Raw genomic sequence first — 18737 nt, 5'->3', positions numbered from 1 at the left:
CACACCCCTAAATCCTGTATTTAGGGGCTCCCCTGAACCTAGGAAATCAGATTCCTGCAACTTACGAAGAAGAGGACTGCTGAGCTGAAAAACCCCTGCAGAGAAGACGGAGACACCAACTGCTTTGGCCCCAGCCCTACCGGCCTGTCTCCCTCCTTCAGAAGAAAACTGCTCCAGCGACGCTTTCCCCAGGACCAGCGACCTCTGAATCCTCAGAAGACTACCCTGCTTCCAAAAGACCAAGAAACTACCGAGAACAGCGGCCCTGTTCAACAAAGACTGCAACTTTGTTTCCAGAGGAGCAGATTTAAAGACCCCTGCAATCCCCGCAAGAAGCGTGAGACTTGCAACACTGCACCCGGCGACCCCGACTCGACTGGACTGGTGGAGAAACAACGCTTCAGGGAGGACCCTCCGGCGACTCCGAGACTGAGTAACCAAAGTTGTCCCCCCTGAGCCCCCACAGTGACGCCTGCAGAGGGAATCCCGAAGCTCCCCTGACCGTGACTGCCTGACTAAGATCCCGACGTCTGGAAAAGACCCTGCACCCGCAGCCCCCAGGACCTGAAGGATCGGAACTCCAGTGCAGGAGTGACCCCCAGGAGGCCCTCTCCCTTGCCCAGGTGGTGGCTACCCCGAGGAGCCCCCCCCCCCCCCCTCCTTGCCTGCATCGCTGAAGAGACCCCTTGGTCTCCCATTGATTCCTATTACAAACCCAACGTGTGTTTGTACACTGCACCCGGCCGCCCCGTGCTGCTGAGGGTGCACTTCCTGTGCTAACTTGTGTCCCCCCCAGGTGCCCTACAAAACCCCCCTGGTCTGCCCTCCGAAGACACGAGCACTTACCTGCTGGCAGACTGGAACCGGGGCACCCCCTTCTCCATTGAAGCCTATGTGTTTTGGGCACCACTTTGAACACTGCACCTGACCGGCCCTGAGCTGCTGGTGTGGTAACTTTGGGGTTGCTCTGAACCCCCAACGTTGGGCTACCTTGGACCCCAATTTGAACCCCGTAGGTGGTTTACTTACCTGCAAGAACTAACAATAACTTAACTCCCCCAGGAACTGTTGAAAATTGCACTAAGTGTCCACTTTTGAAATAACTATATGTGTTTTATGTAAAAAGTATATATGCTATTGTGATTATTCAAAGTTCCTAAAGTACTTACCTGCAATACCTTTCATGCAAAGTATTACATGTAGAATTTGAACCTGTGGTTCTTAAAATAAACTAAGAAAATATATTTTTCTATACAAAAACCTATTGGCCTGGAATTGTCTGAGTGTGTGTTCCTCATTTATTGCCTGTGTGTAGGTACAACAAATGCTTAACACTACTCCTTTGATAAGCCTACTGCTCGACCACACTACCACAAAATAGAGCATTAGAATTATCTCTTTTTGCCACTATCTTACCTCTAAGGGGAACCCTTGGACTCTGTGCATACTATTCCTTACTTTGAAATAGTGCATACAGAGCCAACTTCCTACAAGAGGCGTCGCTGGAACTGCAGATTGTAGCTTCCTGTGAAGTCCATCTGTGGTTCTAATGTCCAGAAGCCGAAGTAAATGTTACGGAGAAGTCCTGCTGGAATCTTGCACATCGATTTTTGAGTTTTAGGACCTTTCACAGAGGACCCAGAGGAAACCCGTTGGGACAAGAGGTTCAAGAGTACCCCCAATGGTGGATACCTTGAGAAGTGGAGTACGTGACACCAGGGAGCCCAGGTGCATAGGGGTGAAGTTATGCCGGAACCTCCAGTTGAAGTAAATGAGGACCTCAGTTGTCCAGCTGCTATCGTGACCCATGGACCAGGTTGGTGCAAACCAGGCATGGATTCCCAAAGAGGACCTAAGGAAAGCAGGGAAAGAGTCCAGATCTTCAGGGGATGCCCAGGTGGTGCTGGATGGCAATGCCCAGCCTCCTTGGAGATGCTTTTCCTATAGACAGTGGTCCAGGAAGTGCAGCCATGGACTCCAGGCAATGCAGGAAAACCCCAGTAGTTGTCCACAGGATGTCCCATGCCGGTTGTCTAATTGCAGATTGATCAGTAGTCAGTAGGGCCACAAACAAGCTTCAACAAACACAAGAAAGCGATGCAGACTGGTGCAGGTTTTGGGGACGAGCAAGGTCCAGCCAACATTTGCAGCAAGTCAGGGCCAGCCCTAAGCAAGCAGGAGAGCCAGCAGGAATCGTTAGAGCACACATGAGGACACTCTGGCAGCAGGCACAGGGAGTTGCAGGGAGACTTCAGCAGCACAGCAAATAGAGATGCCCAGGCTGCAGGAGTTGCAGGGAGGATGTCGTTCTTGGAGCTGTAGAATACTGGAGACTGGGTCTTCTTAGAGTTAGGAGGTCTTCTGACTGAACAGCCAACAGGCCTTGGCAACAACAGACACTGTGCAAAGGGGTTCCAGTCAGGCAGCTACAGCGATGGACCACCGACCTCATATTACAAGACAGGCTAGACCTCTGGAGAGCCACAGAACCACTACCTGTATTGTAGAGCCTCAAATAGTCTGTGGGACAGTAGGATCTACAAACCGGTCATCGAAAATGTGATGCCTGCAGATTCAGGGGAGTGACTCCTTCACTTCAAGGGAGAGTCCTTGTGACTCTGGAGGATGCACAGCCACGGAGGTTGCTGAAGTCTTGCAAAACCTGAAAACAAAGCTGCAATGGGAGCCCTCCTAGTGGTTACAGTCTTGTTCTCAGTTCCCAGAGAAAGCCAGCGGAGGCTTCAGTGTCCTGTTTGCAAAAGTGTCTTGCAGAAAGAGTTAAGATGGCTCCACAGACGAATCTAGAGTCCCACCCTCTGGGGAGCCCTTAAGTAACCCAGGAAGGGGGTTGGGGGGGGGGGGGGGGGGGAGTTGTGTGGTGCGGGGGGATGCTCCAAGGACCTCTAGTCAGTTTATGCAAGGAGGACACCAAATGTGCCCTTCAAAGCAGTCTGGTGGCACTCTGAGGCAACCCCACCCCAGCGCAGGGACACCCATCTCTAAAGGAGTGGTGGTCACACCTCTCCTCTACAGGTAATCCTTTGTTCTGTCTTTCCCTGCCCGAGTTAGGCTCAACAGCAGGAGGGCAGAACAGTGTCAGGGGTCAGCAGCAGCACGGGCTGCCATGCAGACCCTGCAAGGTGGTACAGGCAGACATGGGGTATCCCCTAGGGAGCCCTCATAGTACATGCAACTAGGACTAGAATTGGTGTAGTTGCATGATTCCAACATGTTTGATACCAAACATGACTGTCTGGCGAAGCCATTTGTAGTTGGACAACTTGTGTTGACTAGTGTCCACTATATATCCTAAAATGCCTCCCTGCACTTACAAAGCCCAGCAAATGAAGTCTGGGGTTTGTAGGGGCACCTCTGCTCATGCAAGGGTGCCCTCACACTTGGAACCATGCACCCTTCCCTTGGGCTTAAGGGCATATCTAATGGGTGACTAACAGAGTCAGAGTGTAGTGGCCATGTTATCAGGGAAGCCTTATATATTGAGTGAAAAGTGCATTTAGTTGCAGTTTATATGGGCACCCACGGGTAGCATAATACATGCTGCAGCCCATGGGGGACCCTTCGTGTACGAATGCTCTTGGTACCTAAGTACCATATACTAGTGACTTACAGGGGTACACCAATATGCCAATTTTGGGGTGTGAAACACTTACCAGCTAAATTTAGGAGAGAGAGCACCGAAACTGGGGTCCTGGTTAGCAGGATCCCAGTTTACTACAGTCAAAACACACTGAGACCGGGCAAAAAGTTGGGATAACTTTGTCAGAAAGGTGCTTCTTTCCTACAGACTGCACCCTTAAACCCTTCAAGTTCACGGCCTGGCACTCTGAGCCTGACTTTGGGTCATGGTTGCGCTCCAAACACAAGAGGCACAGGAGGTATGGATCCATCACGGGCATCTGTTGACAGGACCTGCAAGGCTTGAATCCAGTCTTCCGTGACAACATCTTGACGCACCAGAATGTCAAACAAAGCTTCGACTGAAGTTGATAAGTCCAGTCAAAAAGTGATTGTAGAGTTTTTTCTTCCTCTGATCTGTGCGTAGGCTGGGCAGAAATAAAAGACCGGACATCAGTATGCCAGGGTGGCGCCTTTATGAGACCCGCAAAGACATATCTGGCTACCACAATGCCGACGACAGATGCGGAGCAAACCAACGCCAACTAGCAGGAGTACAAGGGTAGTGCTCAAGAAAAATCTCTGAATCCAGACTGACGCCTGGGGGAAAATCTAAGGTAAGGAATCTGCAGCTATAAGTCTCTATCATATAATCTAACAATGGAGTTGAAGCCCATGCGCAGTATTACCGGGAAGGAGTCAGTCTACCCTGTGACTCCAAGAAAAACAACCTGCACATATGCAAAACAAGATGGCAGGAGTATGTAGAGCTTGCGTATTTAAAACCACGTCTCAAACACTGTTTTCCGCACAGCAGGCGAGGATAAAGAGCATACCAAAAATGACAGTGCGAAATAGAAAGAAAAGAAAAAAACTGCATCAACCAGTGGTTTCCAGTGATGGGGATTGGGTGCATGATAATGAACGAGACTACATACCATAAACAGATGTTTACTGGTCAAGTAACATATCGTTTGTGGCATGTGTAGATGTAGAAACATGGTCTGAAGAGACTGCGAAGCAGTTCTCCCATAACTGGTGGCTTGCTGGAGGATGTTGCGGAAGACTGAAAAAGTGCACGTATGACAGTCTGGCTGACCCCTGCTTGTTGGAGCACTAAGATATCTATCTAGTTATTGGTGAACGCATGTGGAGTGCACTAATTAACTGCTTTACATATGTCAGCTATGATGATGTTGACAAGGAAGGCCACAGAGGCTCCCCTTTTGCAGGTACAATGGGGCCTGTGTGTTGCAGGCAATTGGCAATTGGCTTTAGCATAGCAAGTTTGAACTCATGTCATAAGCCACCTGGCTATGCCTGGTTTAGAGAGACCATGGCATTTGTGTGGTTTATTGAAGGTGCCAGCTGAGTTTTGCAAAATGGCTTAGTCCTGTTGATTTAATATGTCCGGGAACACTCAACATCTAGTGTTTAGAGATCCCTCTACTATGAAGGAAGTCTGTGGGGAGAACACCAAAATTGCAATGGTCTCATTAAGGTGGAATTATTTAAAACAAATGACACAGAAGTCCTACAAGGAGGTGGATGTATTACATTATTTATGATTATCCGAGAGAACATCTAGTAGGAAAGACAAATTTTCACGGTGTCTGAAGCCCAAACAGTGGAACTCCTCTAACTCTACTGAGACTCTCCGCAACCACACTGGAGGACCGGCTATTTGGTAGGTTGGGTCATGCAACCACTGCACATCAGATTCCTGTACGACTACCGTTTTTATTGCTGTTTGCTAAAGCAGACATAAGACAAAAGCCATATATACATTATGAATTGCTAATTTACTTTAAAGGCATGTGATAATATAAAACAGTACCACACTTACCTTTGTTGCACAGGAGAGGGCTTTTTCTTGGCAGTAGCCTTTGGCTGGGGCTGCACCCTAGACTGGGAAGAGGAGGAAGAGGAGGAAGTGGAACCGGAGGATGAAGAAGAAGAGGAATTAGAAGAGGAAGATGAGTCTGAGGAGGAAGAGGAGCTGCTACTACTGGAACTGGAACTGCTGGAACTACGGGACCGTCTCTTATCCTTGGGAATCTGCAGTGTTTTATCAGTCCCTGTTTTTTCACCAGCAGGCTGCACTGTTGCTTTCTCCGCCACTGATGAAGTTGCTACTGCCTTTTCCACTACAGGAGGTGCCATCTTCTCCATCACAACAGATGCAGTCTTTTCGGGCACGTTTGGCGCTGCTTCTTTCAAACCAATGTCAAACAAAGGGGGAGTTTCACTCTCACCCACAGAAGACACTGCCACAGTCTGGTCTTCTACAGGAGCCATTCCTCTGAAAGCTGGCACATCCTTTTCCATACACTGGTTTGCCATTTCTAGAGAGGATGTTGGTTTCTCCAACACAGGCACCACTTTCTCTGGCAATAGTCTCTCTAAAGAGGTTGTAGAGGGGGAAGCCACTCTTTCTGTAGAAGGAGATGGCACCTTTTCAGATGCCAGGGGCATAAACTCAAAACTCTTCTCCAGAGCAGGAACAGCTGACTGAACTGTCTTCTCCACCACAATCAAATTATCCTGCATCAGAGGTGTCGCTTTCACCACTACAGATGACTCATTAACTTTAACTGTTTCCTTCCCCTCTGGACTAGGACTCCTGCAAGCAATAAAAACACAAAAAAAAAATCACATTTTTCTACATATTAAGACGTTAGCTGCAAGAATATTCAAGATTGTCAGGTCAGAGTGCTGCTTGCCTATTAGTTTCTCCCTTTACCCTCCAAAGTCCTCTGTAAGGTTCTTGGTTAAGATTAGCCAGTACTCTTCAAATAACCCTGATAATGGTGCTGCTGATTTAATCTGAGCACACCTGTACCACCTTTGGCTTCTCTATACCCTCCATGAGGAACTTTAGTTCTTTAGGTCTCTTCCAATAGTTCCCCTTCCACCTGATGTCTCCACCACTTACCCAAACACTGCTCTTTTCATGAGTTTTCTTCTTACTTCTGCACTTCTTCTAGGGGCTTGCATTTCACGTTTAACGCTTGACAACATCACTGATTGCTTCCTAAATTAGAATTCTTCCATATCAAAATGCAGTCAATATCTTGCAGGACCATCCACCCAATTTTAAACCCAGCCACTTGCACAAGTGATGAATTTGAAGTGCCCCATTTTTTCAGGTCAACCCCACTGTTTCCCCCTAGTACTGGTGTGCACTGGTTCCCTGCTTACCAGGCCCCAGTACTAGTGCAGTGACCTTTCCCTAAAAACAAGTTAAAATGGTCTGTGTTACAACTGGCACACAATTAAGCACCCCTGCAAGTCCCAAATAAATGGTACCTCTGGTAACTAGGGCATGGCTATTAAAAAGGCTGGAGCATATATTATGGCACCATAAGGGACCCCCGTACAAACTGCATGCAGACTGCCATCGCAGGCTGCCTGACACGGTGCAAACCATGTGTGAAAACAACACAGCACATTCACTGTGTGCCATGCCTAAGTTACAGGATCTAATATTTGTAAGATACCCCTACAGCAGGCCTTATAGCATTAAAGCAGGTTGCATTATAAATGCATGAGCAGATATGCCCTAGTGCTGTTTGGTTCAATTACTAGATGGTACAAGTGAACAGGGAAGCCATTTTAAGTACATGTACTGGGCACTGGTCTTTACTTGTCACCAGCTACATGATGGCTTTACTGAAACCTATGGTGTTTAGTATCAAATTCCTAGACTTAATAAACCCATACTAATTACATTATTGTATTTATTATGACATGCACCCAGAAGGGGGACCTTGGATGTGCTCCCAGAAACCTACTTGTCTTAGTGTGCTAACTGCCTGGTCTCGACCAGCCTGCAACAGACAGGTTTCTGACACCCTGTAGGTGAGAGACAGCCCTCTCAGAGGTCATGAAACAATGCCTGCTCCTGGGAAGCTGTTATCACCTCCTCCTGCAAGATGGCTAGAAAATGTGCATACCAAGGACAGAGGTTTCAAAGCCTCTGCCGCTTTTGATATGCGACCCCAGCTTCCTCCAGACCTGGAAAATGGCACTTCCTGCCCATTTGGCACTAGTAGATCCAGGACAATAGATATACAGTAGGCGTGTTGCACCACGAAGCTAGTAAAAGCCATAAGGTGGACTACCTAATGTGCTCCACGAAAGAAGGGTGCCACCATTTTGTTTTTAACGGAATTAGGAACTCTGGGACAAGATGAGGCCCACACCCCATAGGAAGTGGTCTTATACAGGGTGTACTCACTCCAGGGGTAAATAGCCAATAGACTACAACCCTATACTCCCCTTAATACCCCTAAACTCAGCATTTAGGTGGCCCCCTGACACCACAAACTTAGATTTGTCTGACTACAAGAAGAAGGCCAAAGAGCTGACCGGTGAAATAACTGTGGATTAGCTGTGGACTTTGGCGCCAAAGTACTGCCTGCTCCTGTCCCGACAAATACAAAGGACTGACTCGTCCTGCAGATGTGCATCCTCCCAAAGCCTTGGAGGCCTGCCAGCACTTCGTCAAACAGCAAGTATCTCCCTTGGAGAGGATGAGCCACTTTCCTGCACCAGCAGGCACCAAGTGAAACTGTCTGTTCCCCCGTTTTGCTCACCATCTGGTCCACTGAGGGAGCAATTTGCCAGGAAGAAGATACTGAGTGTCCAAGTCTGCCTCGTTGACCCATCCAGTCTTCGAGAAGTTGAACCTGCCCAGAGCCTCCCTGCAACAATACCCAGCGGTACAATCACCAGTTGTAAGCACCAAGGCTTGTTTGTGTTCAGTCCGAACACCACTGCTTCCAAAACTTACCTGCATGCCGAGAGCCGCCAGCACCACACCAGAAATAGTTTTGTTGTGTTCTTCCCTATCCTGCAGGTGCACTGAACTGTACTGTGAGAACCTCAAACTTGCTGACAGGCTGGAGGAAAAAAAAAAAAAAAAAAAAAAAAAAAAAAAAAAAAAAAAAACACAACCTATGCACCCGAGCCCCCTAGCCCGAGTCCATAGAAACCGATGTTTCTTTGGTCCTGGGACACTCAAGAGCTGGGTCTCACCTGCCCCCAATTGGATTCTGCTCACTGACACGGTCACAAAGAGTATTTGGCTAATAAGGGTGATCTGCACTATCTGCATGGCTTACACCTACAGTGTTACACTACAAAGATAGCCAGCTTGCAACATTAGTGGGTCAACAGTGGGGTTCAAGACTGTGAATTGGCTGATACTACTTATAGTCAATAGGAGATTCCACGAAGAAACCCACAATTGACTAAGTCAAAACAAAAATATATATATTTTTTGCATATCAATTTTTCTATTTATCCAAACTGGTAATCTGAACTGTTAGAGTCTTGTGTTAAGTTACCCAGTCCTTGACATTAGATATTTTAAGAAGGTGTAATAGTTAGGCCTTAAAAAGTCTGTTTAGATTTTTTTCAAACTTCTAAAATGGCCCCAACTACATGAAAACATGTCCACCTCAGAGGAGAGAGTTGAGGAACTCAAGTTGACCCACTTACATCTTAGGTTGAAGCAGTTAAAGGACCATTGTAAGGCTTGAAAAATTAAAGCAGGGCTTAAACCAAGGCACAACTCCAGGAGTTGCTTGCTGAGTTTGATAAGGCCCAGGCAAGAGAAGAAAGTACTGACAATATTGAAGACCCAGTCAGTGAAGAGGAGACTGACAAACATACAAATGGGGAGGGCTTTCCTTCTAATACCCCGGAGGGAGAGGAAACCAACAGAAGCCTCTACCCTAAAAATTTAGCTGGAGGTAGACCAGGCTCATGGAAGAACTAGGAGATCCAGACTTAGGAGCTGGAGAGACTAACCAAAAGAGCAGCTCTTGTGGCCAAACTCCTGGCCATAGCAACAAGCATTTGCACTGCAAAAGGTTTCACACATTTCGAACAAGAAAAAACAAAGCTCTAATAAAGTTAGCAGAGCAGCATATGTTTTATGGCATTAAAGATGAGCAATGCCCTGTGTGTGTGATGTTATGAGTGCTGGCAGGGTGGAGAAAGAGAGAAAAAGAGAAAGAAAGAAAGACTGCGAAGTGATGCAAGGGAACATGGTGTTTTTATTTAGTAAAATAAGCTTATTTTAGGAGCAGGGTAGAGGACAGTATTGGAATAAAGCCAAAACAAATGTCAGCAACACGGGAGGAACGGAATGCTGCAATAGAACGCAGATAAGCCTAAAAGTGAGCAGCAAAGAAATGTCAAAAATAGTCCGTCACAGCAACCGATAAAGAAATGAAAGTGGAAGGATGCAGTAGCAGGTTACTGCTCTGAAACAGAAAAAGGAGGGAGAAAAAGCCAGAACTGACCACTAGCGAACAAGAATTTTTAAAGGATAGGGCAACCGACAAATGAAATTGCTTTTTACCCACAGTATAGACCAAGTTGAATGTTAACGCTCAACCTAAAAAGAAAGGGCTGAGTTGAGTCTAGCACGCATGAATTGGGACAGCAACTAAGTAAACCAGGAGAGAGATTAATCTTCTGACCCTAAAATTCCCAAAGGGGTTGTCCCCAAATATGCTGAGGGTGACAATATCACCAATTCGTTCACAGCCCTTGAGGGGACTTGTAAAATGAGAAAACTCAACAAACATATTAGGGCTCTCTAGGAGATGTTCTCAGCTAAGTGCAGGGATAGCCTCTTGACACTTCGTGAGGAAGATGGAGTCCTATGACCTCATGAAAGATACCCTGATTAAGGGCTGTGGAATCACCACTGAGGAGTACAGAATTAATTTCAATGAGTCTTGCAAAACCTCAAGTCCTGTGTAAATTCTGTTGACTTCAGTCAAAACAGTAGGAGGCTGGTTGAAAGGCAGTAAGGTGCAAGAGTATGAAGGGCTCTACAATGTGATAATGAAAGAGCATCTGCTGAGTGACTGTACTTCTGAGAAATGTCATCAGTACCCAGTGGACTTAGGGTTGGTGTCTCCTTAGAGTTGGGTGAAGAAGGCTGATCACTGGGTCAAAGCAAGGGCATTTGGAGAGGCCCATGGGGAAGTGACCAAAGGAAAGAGGTTGCTACTCCCCCACAATAGAAAGACATGGGACACAATGGGGAAAACTCCAAAAAGTCTTCAGAAGGCACTGAAAGTCTTCCAAAGGCTCTCAAACATCTACGCAGGAGGGTGGGCCTTGAGATTTCTCGCAATCAAAAGGGTGGGTACCAGAGTGAAACTGGGATCCCAAAAAGCCTTGGTGTTTCAAGTGTAAGCAGAATGGATACCAAACTGGGGACTCTTTCCGTCCCAAAAGGGCCCCCATTAGTGCAGCAACCTCAGGTGGTGTGCCCTGACCAGGTCAGAGAGCATACTGAAGCTTCTCTAGTCACATAGGGTGGGGTGGATATGGCTTCACTGCCTGTCTGACCCAATAACCTCGAGAAACACAAAGGCCACATATCAAATGGGTTGAGGTAGAAGCACAGAGGGAATACAGGTGCCACCACAGTGACTGAAAAACTGGTGTCCCCAAAGCAGAACATAAATAGAACATATCCAGTTATCAATACTGATAATATTGTTAAGCTTCATCCTATGGCTCTGATGACTTTAGAGTGGGGAGGGGTTACTGGCCAGATGAAGGTGGTTGTGTCCTCTTCAATTCTAGCTGAACGTCTGCTACGGAATGATCTGGAGACCTCAGCATGGGCTGAGATAGAGATAAACACTTATGCAGCCATGCTGGGAATACCTTAAAGAGGTGTTTCAAAACCAGAGCACAGTGTAAAGCCCAGGGTGAAAAAGGTGTTGGAGCCTGGAATGACAACACAAACCTTCAAAAGAAAAGGCAAGAAGGCTGGCAAATCAACATCTAATCAGTCACAAGCTCCAGTCCCTCTCAACAAGGGAGAAGACCTGTTAGCCCTTGAGGACACTGAGCCCACAGAACTTGGGGCTTACATGGCAGAGCTCATGGGCTGGGTGGGAGAGGGGGGCATCTGTGGAAGAACTTTGCCAAGGACAGTACCTGTGGTACTCTAGAGAGCCTGAAACAGCAAGCTGCTTACCAGTAAAGGGCTGCTGTCAGTGACTCCCACAGGACCTATTGAGGAGGCCAGATACCCCAAACCTGGTGCCACTTTGAGAGTGGTAGTACCCAGGCAATATAAAGAGTTCTTACCTTAGCACATGATTTCCCTCCAGCTGGGCACCTTGGCCAGACAAAAACATGTAGAAGGGTAGTCAACCACTTCTACTGGCCAGGTATGACCCAAAAGATAAAGCTTTGCAGCTTGTGTCACCTGTCAAGCCAGTCCCAGGAGCCCACACAGGGTCATCCATGTGAATATCCTTAAACCCTTCCATGGCAGCACTGAAGAGACCATGCTTATGGTCACTGATGAGGAGCAAGAAAAGAATAAACTTCTTTTAGACCTCTTATATAACCCTGCAGATGGGACTGTTGAAGGATCTGTCTTTTCAGACACCCTCACTTCCCTACAGCGGTCTGACTGCAGGCAGGTCCTGGAGCAGTATTCTGAGCTCTTTTCCCTAACCTCTGGTCAGACAACCTGGTGCACACTTTAGGACACTGGGGACAGCATGACTGAAAAAAAACAGACAATCTACAAACAGTCTAAGTTAAGGAAAGCATCAGAGCTGAAGTCAGCAAAATGCCACACTTAGGGGGTCAATGAGCTCCCAGATAGCCCACAGGATAGTCTAGTGGTCTAAGTCCCCAAACTTCATTCCTAGTGGGAGGCAAAACAGAGCTGATTTGTTGTGTGGACAACAGGAGACTCAATGCAGTCACCAAGACTGATGCTTACCTTATCCAAAGAGCAGACACACTAATTGACTGGCTAGGTGCAGCAACATTTCTCAGTACCTTTGATTTAATATCAGGGTACTGGAAGATTTGTCTCACCCCAGGAGCCAAGGACAGACAGCATTCTTGGCCCAAGATGGACATTACCAGTTTACTATAACGCCATTTGGACTAACGAATGCCCATGAAACTTTCCATAGGCTGTTGAAAAGTCCTGGCTTGAAACATTTAGTGCAGCATATCTTGAGGATATTGCTGTCTAAAGCTACACCTGGTAAGATCATCTGTTCCACTTAGGAAAGGCCCATGAGGCCCTGCAGAAGGCAGGACTCAGTTGCATACTTGGACCACTTTGTAGGAGGAGGCCAAGTTCAACACTTACAACCCAAGATCCAGATTATTTTTGACTGGAAGGCTCCAACCACCCAGAATCAAGTCAAGCATTACTTGGCTTGACTAGGTATTACAAGAGTATTCCGAAGGGGTATGGCACTATTGTGGCACCCCCCACAAAATCACCTACAAGAAAGTAAACTGGAGAGTGAGCTGTCAAGGGCGTTTGACACTCTGAAGGAAGCAATGTGCTCAGCACCCATTCTAAAAGCTCCAGATTATATTAAGCAGGTAATTGTGCAAGCAGAAGCGTCTGAGCATGGGATAGGAGCAGTCGTATCACAGACCATCGATGACCAGGACAAGCCTGTTTTTATTAGCAGGTTACTCCCCAGAGAACAGCACTGGAGTGCCATTGAGAGGGACACCTTTGCTGTGGTCTGGTCTCTGAAGAAGCTGAGAACATACCTGTTTTGCACTCACTTCATTGTTCAAACTGATCACAGGCCTCTCAGACGGTTGATGCAAATGAAAAGGGAAAATCCTAAACTGTTGAGGTGGTCAATATCTCTAAAGGGGATAGGCTTCACAGTGGAATAAAGACCAGGGAATAACCATGGCAATGTGGATGGCCTTTCCAGATGTTTGCACTTAAACAATGAAGACTCTCTTGGGAAAGGTTAGTGTTATTCCTTTTCGATGAGGTGGGGTGTAGGAAAGTGCTCCTTTTTGTTATGATCACCCCCTCTTTTTGCCTCTGGTACTGATGTTTGACTGATGTGCACTGGAGGTCCCTGCTAACCAAGCCCTATTACCAGGGCTCTTTCCCTACAAACAAGGAAAGATAAGTTCCTTACCTGTAAATCCTAGTTCTCTTCCAGGGATATCCTCATCAAAGTCATAAACATTGAATATTCCCACCCTGTGCGGGGTTCCCAGAGCACATATAAAAACACACATGTATAAGTATGAAATATATATATAAAAAATAACATTTTTAGTAGATAATTTCCATACAAGAATCATGTATACATGTGTATAATAGCAACACAGACTATGATGATAAACAGGCTAAAATGCTTTATTTCTATGGAGTTTTTTTTTGTTTTTTTAATACATTAACACTCTCCCTTATAATTACAAAAAACTTTCTGAAGCCCCATTGGAGGGCACAGAAAAAATACCAGCAATACACGTGAAAAGAGAAAAAACTACATTGAAAATAACAGAGCATTATTAGCCAATAGGCTGTATGCAAGTCAATACAGCAGAACCACAAAATTTGGCACCATGCCTTTAAGACCCGGAGCACCTCCAGTATCCCACCATGCTTCAGGGGTGAAGGAGAGGTGACAGTTGGTTCACAGTTAGGTCGGTACTTTTTTACGGTGACAAAGAACCTTATAGATTAGATAGATGGTTTGTACTGCACTTCTAGGAGTCTTGCGTCCGGGGAGGCGGGTGGGTTGTTTATAACTTTGATGAGGATACCCCTGGAAGAGAACTAGGATTTATAGGTAAGTAACGTATCCTTCTCTTCCAGGGGATCCTCATCAATAGTCCTAAACATTGAATAGATTAGCAAGCCCATCCCTTATCTCTGCGGACTGTCTAATAGAAGTGCAGGAAAAGTCATACACTATGCAAATACATTTCTCAGAGACGCTTGACCAACTTGTGCGTCTGCTTTGGCATCTGAATTTTAAACAGTAATGCCTAGTAAACGTATGTACAGATCTCCATGTAGAGGCCTTACAGATCTCAGAGATTGGAACATTGTTAAGGAGGGCAGCAGTAGCCGCTTTTCCTCTTGTTGAATGAGCCTTAGGGCTAGCCAATAACTGTTTGTTAGCCAATTGATATGCAGTTACAATACATGAGACTAGCCACCTAGAAATAGTTTGTTTTGAGGCAGCATCGCCTGTCCTCATGTGTCCATAGTTCACAAACATGTGGTGAGATCTTCCAATCAATTTGGTCTTATCCAGGTACAATTTTAGCACTCTCAAGATCCAGAGTGCAACGCTTTCTCCGCCGGAGTATCCGGATTGGGAAAAAAAAGTTGGGAGTGATATAGTCTGATTGATGTGAAAATCAGACACCACCTTCGGTAAGAATGATGGATGAGTTCTCAGGACAACTCTTATCATGGAAAACCGTGTATGGTTCCCTGGAGGACGAAGCCAGAATCTCACTGACCCTCCTAGCCGAAGTAATGGCTACGAGAAAAGCTGTCTTCCACGTAAGGTGTTGCAAAGAAGCTCTGTGGATAGGCTCCAAAGGAGGGCCCATGAGTTTAGATATCACTATTTTCAGCTCCCATGGAGGCGAGGGTTTTCGAATGGGTGGAAAAACCTTTTTTAAACCTTCTAAGAAATCCTTGACTACTGACATGATGAAGGATTTCTGAGAGGGTGACTTACGATAAGCTGTATTGGCAGATAAATGCACCTTAATAGATGAAAACTGCAGACCTGATTTCGCCAGATGGAGCAGGTAAGATAATATGAGCTCCGCCTGAGCCAGACTAGGATTCTGACCCTGTTGTCGACACCACATGTAGAATCTCTTCCACTTGAACGTGTAGGAGCGTCGAGTGGATGGCCTTCTGGACTCCTTTAAAATGTTCATACATTCCTGGGAGAGCCCTAGATGCCCATACTGCAGGAATTTAGGAGTCATGCCGTCAAACTCAGAGAGGGAAGGTTGGGGTGAAGACCCTTGCCTCCTAGCCTACAAAGGAGATCCGGTCTGCACGGCAGCCTCTTGTGCGGTTGCTCTGACAAGTTGAGAAGGTCCGTGTACCAGAATTGTCGAGGCCATTGCGGGGCTATGAGTTTCATTCTGGTGTTGGATCTGTAGAGTTTGTTTATCACTGCTGGTATCAGGGGGATCGGTGGAAAAGCGTAGAGAAATATCCCTGACCAGTCTATCAACAGGGCATTCCCTCGAGTCCCCGGACGGTAGAACCTGGACGCTAAGTCTGGGCATTTCTTGTTTACTGCATCTGCAAACAGATCTAACTGAGGCTGACCCCACTGAAAGAAGATGTCTGCGACAACCTCGTCGTGAAGAACCCAGTCGTGGGAGTCCGCGAGGGTTCTGCTTAGGAAATCTGTCTCTACGTTTTGTTGCCCTGGGAAGTGGATCGCGGTAAGAGACATTCCCCTCGCTATCAGCCAGTGCCAAATGGTTTGAGACTCGAGACAGGGGGCGGGATCTCGTCTCCCCTCGTTTGTTCAGATAATACATTGTTGTTGTATTGTCCGTCTGTACCAGCAGAGACTTTCCCTGAATCGATGGTGCAAATGATTTGATAGCCAGATGAACCGGTCTGAGCTCCAGCAGGTTGATATGGTAAGTATATTCTTTGCTGGACCACAAGCCCAGAGCTTGAAGGTAACCCAGGTGAGCCCCCCATCCCTGTAGCAATGCATCCGTTACCAGTGTCTGAAGGAACTGGTTTGTGAAACGGAACCCCTACTGACAGGTGATGTCTGCGCGTCCACCACTGCAAGGATTGCCGTACTCTGATAGGAAGAAGTATCCTGTCCTCCCATTGGCCTGTGTGTTGATTCTACTGCTCTTCTAGAGTCTCTTGAAGAGGTCTTATATGCAGTCTGGCATTCGGGACAATGAAAATGCAAGAGGCCATGGAGCCCAACAGAGATGTCACCTGACGTGCCGTAGGCATGGGGGAACCAAGAAAATTGTGACACTTCCTCCTTATTGATAGTCGTTCCTCCGAAGGATACACTTTTTCTAGCTCTGTATTCAGTATTGCCCCCAGGTAGTGGAGGGTTTGAGTTGGGATGAGAGTGGACTTTTGGAAGTTGACTTAGAGCTAGAGAGCGGAAAACACAGAACCATGCTTAGATGTTTTTTCGTCTGTTCCGGAGAGGAGGCTTTCAGTAGCCAATTGTCTAGGTATGGATATATGAGGATTTTCTGCTTCCTTAAATGTGCCGCTACCGTTGCTACACACTTGGAGAATGCACGAGGGGCAGATTTGAGGCCGAAAGGCAGCACTCTGAACTGATAGTGTTGAGAGGCTATCACAAACCGAAGGAATTTTCGATGTTTGGCCACAATCGGAATATGAAAATATGCATCCTGCAGATCTATGGAGCACATCCAGTCTCCTCGATGCAGCTGAGGAAAATCTGAAGAGCCAGCATTCTGAATTTTTGCTTCCGTATGAACTTGTTGAGCAGCCTCAAGTCTAGAATAGGTCTGAAGACTCCTTCCCGACCCTTTTTTGCTACTAGAAAATATCTGGAGTATACTCCTTTTCCCCTTTTGGCGGCTGGCACCTTTTCGATCGCTCTTTTCTTTAACAAGACGCATACTTCTTTGCGTAGTAAGTTTATGTGAGCAGGCTTCGATCTGTTTGGTGGTAAATGAGGTGGAGGGTGTAGGAAAAGAAGAGTATCCATTCTCTACATTTGTCTTTTGTTATGCCATGCCACTCGTGAGTGAACTCTGATACTTCCCCCCCAACCGGAGTGGTGGACGGTATCACGGGAAGTGAACCCTCATTGCTTGACGGGGGTTTTGGGGGTAGACTGCTGAGGTCTGCTTGATCCTCGGTCTCTCGTGGCCTTGCGAGACTGGAAGAGGGGACGCCCTTGCTCCTGTTGCAGTCTCTGGGACCAATGAGGGGTTTGAACCCTCTGTTGGAATGGGCACCTGTCATAAGGTCTATACCTTCTTCTGAAATCTTTCCTTCTTTCCAGACTAACTGCCCTCATTGTGTTGACCTTCGCCTTCATACGTGCCATCTCGTCGTCTGTGTGGGCACCACATAACGAGTTTCCGTTAAACGGAAGGTTCATGATATGCTGTTGCACCTCTTGCTTTAACCCTGTGAGCCTCAGCCAGTAAGATCTTCTTGCAGAAACCCCATGCGTGTATCCACGGGCCTCCAAGTCTGCACCTTCTGCAGCTGTGCTGATGATTTGATTGCCCACCAAACTCCCCTCTTGAAGGATCTCCTGGAAGTCCTGCCTGTCCTCCCTAGGCAGCTTTTCCGCAAATCTGTTTAGCGAGTCCCAGAGGGATCGATCATATCTGCCCAGGAGTGCTGAGTCACTGGAGACCTTCATCATCAACACCGTTGTGCCACACATCTTCCTACCCAGAGAGTCCAGATGTCTGCTCTCCTTGTCTGGCGGTACAGTTGACGACGACGCCACCGAATGAGTCTTGCGGGCTGCGTCTAATATGACGCAGTCTGGTGGTGGATCAGCCCTGAGAAATAAAGGATCCTGATCCGGGGACTTGTACTTTTTCAAGATCCTAGCAGGAGCTGAACAGAGGCTTGCTGGTGTCAAAGAAGTCTCCATGGTCAGCTGGAGAAGACCAGGCACGAGTGGTAAATTCCTAGAAGCTGTTCTGTGCTGCAAGGTTTCGAAGATCACTGATGAGGAAGTTGAAGGTTCCGGGACATCAATGTTAAGCTTTTGTGCTCCCCTGAGCAGCACCTCATTGAAAGTTGTTCTATCATCCGCCGGGGAAACTCTAGCTGGTGGAGAGTCTGTCAGAGTCGGGAGTAACCTCTTATAGAACACCTCGACCATGTGGACCAAGAAGGGGTCCTTTTCTGATGGCACGACCTTGACGTAGACCTTCTCTGGGAGTGTGACCTGCTCAGAGATCTTGTGGGAGTGCGTCGAGGCCTAGGGATAGACTTGCGAGACGTAGAGCGAGCCCGCTCTGTATGCGCCGTCGGCAATGGTGTCCTCGGTAGCGACGCTGATGGTGAGTACATGCATGAGTCTCGAGAAGCCGGTGCCTTGTTAAGGCTCTCCAATCACCTAGGTGATAGGTTTATGGGCGAGTTGTGCCCTGGCGATGAGGTCCTTGACCGTCTGGACGATCCACTCCTTATGGAGACCACTGGACTTGGTGGAGTGAGATTCTGGTCAGCCGGTGGTTGCCGACGCTCTTCTCCTTGAGAGACAGGCGGTAGCTGTCTCGACGTCGATCGG

The 18737-nt window shown here is 47.2% G+C and overlaps 1 protein-coding gene across 5 annotated transcripts in view; it reads right to left on the bottom strand.

Annotated features, from left to right (window-relative positions):
- The window catches only part of LOC138304355 (serine/arginine repetitive matrix protein 2-like), a 735752-nt gene that overhangs the window by 139465 nt on the left and 577550 nt on the right, over nucleotides 1-18737 (bottom strand). For all 5 annotated transcript variants that reach the window (XM_069244334.1, XM_069244333.1, XM_069244336.1 and 2 more), the window contains exon 12: nucleotides 5483-6259. In XM_069244334.1, the coding sequence (XP_069100435.1) occupies nucleotides 5483-6259 (777 nt within the window). The remainder of the gene's footprint in view (nucleotides 1-5482; nucleotides 6260-18737) is intronic.

This window comes from Pleurodeles waltl, chromosome 7 (genome assembly GCF_031143425.1).
Source record: "Pleurodeles waltl isolate 20211129_DDA chromosome 7, aPleWal1.hap1.20221129, whole genome shotgun sequence".
NCBI classification, from domain to species: domain Eukaryota; kingdom Metazoa; phylum Chordata; class Amphibia; order Caudata; family Salamandridae; genus Pleurodeles; species Pleurodeles waltl.
Note: the sequence above shows the minus strand (reverse complement) of the source record. Positions and strands in the feature narration are given on the sequence as shown.